General features: G+C 36.9%; 1 protein-coding gene across 1 annotated transcript in view; it reads left to right on the top strand.

The window, feature by feature from the left end:
- The window catches only part of CEP135 (centrosomal protein 135), a gene marked incomplete in the record, with an annotated part of 42,986 nt that overhangs the window by 30,203 nt on the left and 8,012 nt on the right, over window positions 1–4,771 (top strand). The window contains 3 exon segments of the mRNA XM_015823987.1: window positions 191–246; window positions 1,533–1,701; window positions 2,543–2,653. Coding sequence (XP_015679473.1) covers window positions 191–246; window positions 1,533–1,701; window positions 2,543–2,653 — 336 coding nt within the window.

The raw sequence follows: 4,771 nt of genomic DNA, 5'->3' as shown, positions 1-4,771 counted from the left end.
AAAGTTGTATTGATATGTCTATATAATGTCATGCATATTAGTGTTGTGTGCTTGTTGCAGGAGTTTTGAAAGAAATATTTGGTTAGGATAGAGAAAGGATAGTTTGTCAAATTAAATCTAACCCTATGTTAGATTTAAAATTACAGGAAAAGAAAATACATAACATGCATAACTCTCTCTCTTTGAACAGGAAAAGACTATCCTCAACTTACAAAAAACAGTTGCTCAGTTGGAATTGTCTTTAGAGTAAGTAATAAAATTATAACTTGGTTATTCTGAAACTCATTTTAAAATGGTCAGGGGTAATTTTAATGAGATTCTAAAACTAACTGAGCCACTGCATACTTCATGAGGTAAAATAGAAGAAAGAAAAAAACTGGAATTTTGTAGTTTAGCTAATTTTATTTTAGATAATTGTGTTATATATCAGGGAAGCTATTAAATGAAATGCTTATTTAGCATAAGATGATGGATGTGCAGAATACTTTACTGTATATTATAGCTTTTGTTTAAATGGCTGGTTACCTTCTAAAATAACTATGCTTTCTTTATTCAAACCACTTTTATAACCATTCACTTTAATCTCACTGAAGATATAACATTTCACTGTAAAGTTGTTTTCTAGGTCTTCTGAACTTGTTTTCTAATTCTGCTAAATTGGTAATAACTTCTTTTTTAGTATCTAATTACTGAACTTATTGTATATAAAAATAAACAGAGGGCTGGGGCACAGTGCTCTTTGTTCTTCCCCTCATCATCATCATCACCACCATCATCATTTTATCCACTGCAGGATGAACGCCTCTTCCGCATGTTTCCAACCAATACGATCCCGAGCTTTCTTTTGCCAATTGGGCAAGCCATACTTGGCTGAGGTCGTCAATCCATCTTGTTCTAGGTCTTTACTGAAAGAACATATATAGCAGAAAGGACTTTTTCAAATGACGATTAAAAGTTTTAAAAAGAATGCAAGGCATGGGAGGCATATTTGAGAGTGTTAATTTCCCTCTTGTCAAAAAAATCTCAAAATCTCTCTTGCTACTTGCCCCTTATACTACTGTTTGGCTGCAGGGAATATACATTGCCACTCTGCACTTTAGAAAGTGCTTCACAATCTCTAGGGTAGGGTAGCTAGAAGCAACAATAGCTAATTTTAATAGGGAACTACGCTATGGTTTTCTTGGCTATGAACCAGATTTAGCTTATTCTACAAACTAGATTAAAGCTAATTAAAGCTTAGCATCATATTTGTCTTCTACCAATGCTGCCATTTGTGCCATAGTGCAAGAAATTCAGGTATAATTTCCCAAATGCTTGGTAATTTAGTTTTTCTACAGAAACATGACGGATACATGTTCAGTTCCAAAAATAGCTCTGTACTTGGTAACATGTAAAATATCTTTCGAACTATTCAGTACAAAGGTATGTTTTAATTAATTGCTATACTTTTTAAATTGTGACCATAGTGTACATACAGTATTGCAAAAAAGATAAATTATGTTTTAAGATTTTCTAAATCCCTCATTTATTAGCCAATTAAAGGATGCCTTAAATGGGAAAGACCGTGAACTTGCCAGTCTCCACCGCCAGTTTGATGCAATACACTCAGAGCTTGGAGAAACTGGCAGAATAAAAGAAATGGCTTTGAAGGAAAACAGAAGATTACAGGATGATCTAGCCACAATGACTAGAGAAAACCAGGTATAAAGTAATTCATATAGTACACATGGCTGGTTGAGGAATTCTGGGAGTTGGAGTCCACAAGTCATAAAGTGGCCAAGGTTGGGGACCCCTGCTGTAGTGAATTCTTGTTCCTTCCTACCCTTTTGCTTCCAACCACTCTTTTTCTAGCATTCCAACTTGAACATGTATTTCTAGTTTAGCTAACTGTGATAGCTAGACTGGGTTTACTGACAATATATTGTCCTTTCCAATTATTTTTTTCCCAATGCTTTCAACTGTTAATTCTGAATGACAATATTTTCTCCTATCATGGTTAAAACATCAGAGACTCATAGTTATTCTTCTCTGTATTTACTGATAAAGATAAATCCCTCATGGCTACATATTTCACAATTTTTCCAGAAAAATTTCTGTAACGGCCTGCTTGAATGTATATTCAATTTATGTGTTTTTTTCTAGTGTGGTAACTGTTCTAGTTTAATGTTGACTAGTATAAACATTGAATAATGATATCACTTGAAATGTTTAATTAGGTATCAGTTAACTTTTTTAAAGTTCAAGTGTTAATACCAATATGAGCACTGGCAATGCCAAGTATCAATGCCAAAATAGGCATTGTCTCAAATTTTCCATAAGGAAAATTACTTACCCATAGGTTGGAAGTCACAAGACTGAATGCTGATTATTTTTTTTGTTCTTTTAATTTGAATATGAGAAACTAATAACCAAGAGAAATGCTGTTACAAGCTGCCTCTCTGTTGTTCAATTTTGATATGGAATAGATCATATTTACTGCTTGGTCAGCGTGTGGTTTATTTACTTTGTGAATAATATGCCTAACAGTTTGTAATATAAACAGGTAATCTCGACTGAATTGGAAGTAACTTTACGTGAAAAAGAAGAACTGAAAGTTAGAGTTCATAATTATATTACTGAAGTGTCCAGATTTGAAAGTTTAATGTCCTTAAAGGTGAGAAATATTATTAAAATATTATCTTTTAATAAATCAATTTTGGTTTGGGGCTTTCAAGTCACTATTGGCCACTACGAGACTCCCTGCAGTTTCCTTGGCAACATATTTGGAAGTGGTTTACCGTTGCTTTCTTCCTATGGCCGAGAGAGAGTGACTAGCCCAAAGTCACCCATGGCTTCGTGTCCAAGGCAGGACTAGAATTCGTGGCCTCCCAGTTTCTAGCCTTCAACTATTGTATAAAAATCAAAAATAAAATGTATCTTATTTAAATTTTATAAATAAGCTGAAGTTAGTACGCAAGGAAAAAATTCTTCAATCTATTATTTTAAGAGAAAAGAGTAACATTGAGGGAATGTCCTTTCTTAGCCTTCTAATATTTAAGCCACATGCCACAAGCTTCCACCATTTCTATGAAAATTAGGAAGGGTATTATTAAGAATTATCATCAGATTTAAAACAAGTTGGGACTTTGTCACAGAGGCACAATTGATCGAGCCATTAATACACACATATCGAGCCATTAATACACACATATCTAGGCATATATAGAGGTCTAGGTTTGTTGTATTTAAAAACTCCAGTATGTAAATAAATAGTGTACATACATACAGATGATGATGGTGTTATCCATTCAGTTGTGTCCGACTCTTGGTGATTCTATGGCCAGGTTTTTCCACAGCTTCCGATCTTGCATTACTTCTTTGTTTGGTTCTGTGCTCTGGCTGGTTCTGTGCTCTGGCTCAGCTTTGATGGTGTCCAGCCACCATGTTCTTTGGTGGCCTGGTTTCCTTTTACCGCTAACTCTTTCAAACTTAATTGCTTTCCTAGTAAATTCCCCCAATGACAGGGCCAAAATAAGTGAAACACTGTTTTCTGATTTTGCCTCCCAGTGACATCTGGCATTATGTACTCCAGTACTTGCTTGTTAGTCACCTTTGCTGTCCAAGGAACATGCAGGAGCCTTCTCCAGTACCACAGCTTAGACGAGTCAATTTTCTTCCTCTCTTGCTTTTTCAAGGTCCAGCTTTCACAACCACAGGAGGACAAATAGAGCGGACTAACTCACATTTGGTTGCCAGGCTGCTTTTTTATACATACATCTAGCTGGATCGGGTAGGCAACCTTGGCTCTTTTATGAGTCGTGGACTTCAACTCCCAGAATTCCTGAGCCAGCCATGCTGAAGGGAAAGGGAGAGGTTTCCAAGCTGAGCCATGGTGACTCAGGAATTCTGGGAGTTGAAGTCCACGAGTCATAAAAGAGCCAAGGTTGCCTACCCCTGAGCTAGACAACAAAAAATCCAAATTATTTATTGTAAAATCAGTGTGGCAAATTAAGTATTACATTTTTATGTGTAACTAGCTGTACCCGGCCACGCGTTGCTGTGGCTCAGTCTGGTTAAATGGAAAAGAAAGAAAAGAGAAAGCGTACGTTTCTAATATGTTTAATTTCACAATGCTTGTGGGTATACAATATTTTTTGTTGTTCCATTGTCTGTGCATCAATTCCAATGCAATGTCACACGAAATAATTAAATCAAAATGAAAATAAATCAAAATCTATGAAAATTCAATTTAACAATGCAATCAGAAACATTGAAATGGAATCGTAAAATTGGAAATTTGGAAATCGTAAATCGATCGTAAATCGGAAACATTGAAATGGAATGGTAAAATCGTAGCGTGTGTTGCTTTTACGTCCAACAGATGGCACCGTTTTTCAAAAAAGCATGTTTTTACCTGTCACAGGTGTGACATCTATATAATATAGGTATATAAAAACACGTACGTAGATGGACTTCCGGTGGCAGGCGATTTCGCTGGTCGCAGCTGTTTGCTGCCTCCCGCCTGTTTTGCGTAAAAGCCGGTTTGACAGCCAGCATCTGCTGTCAAATGGCTTGATACCTTTCCCCTGGGCTTAAGGGGATCGGTGAGCTGCCCGGGGTAGGAGTTGAGTTCCCGAGTCGTCCTATATGGACGATGTAGGCGAGAACTCCTCCGGAGCCCCGAGGATTCTCCGCGATCCAGGACGCCTTCGCTTCGGCGAAGCAAGAAATCGCCGCCGCCGCTGCAACTTGAAGTCAACTTGTGAGTTTACTTGTAAGCAGACGAACCAAC

This window comes from Protobothrops mucrosquamatus, unplaced genomic scaffold, assembly GCF_001527695.2.
Source record: "Protobothrops mucrosquamatus isolate PMUCROS unplaced genomic scaffold, P.Mucros_1.0 scaffold2066, whole genome shotgun sequence".
NCBI lineage: Eukaryota > Metazoa > Chordata > Lepidosauria > Squamata > Viperidae > Protobothrops > Protobothrops mucrosquamatus.
Note: the sequence above shows the minus strand (reverse complement) of the source record. Positions and strands in the feature narration are given on the sequence as shown.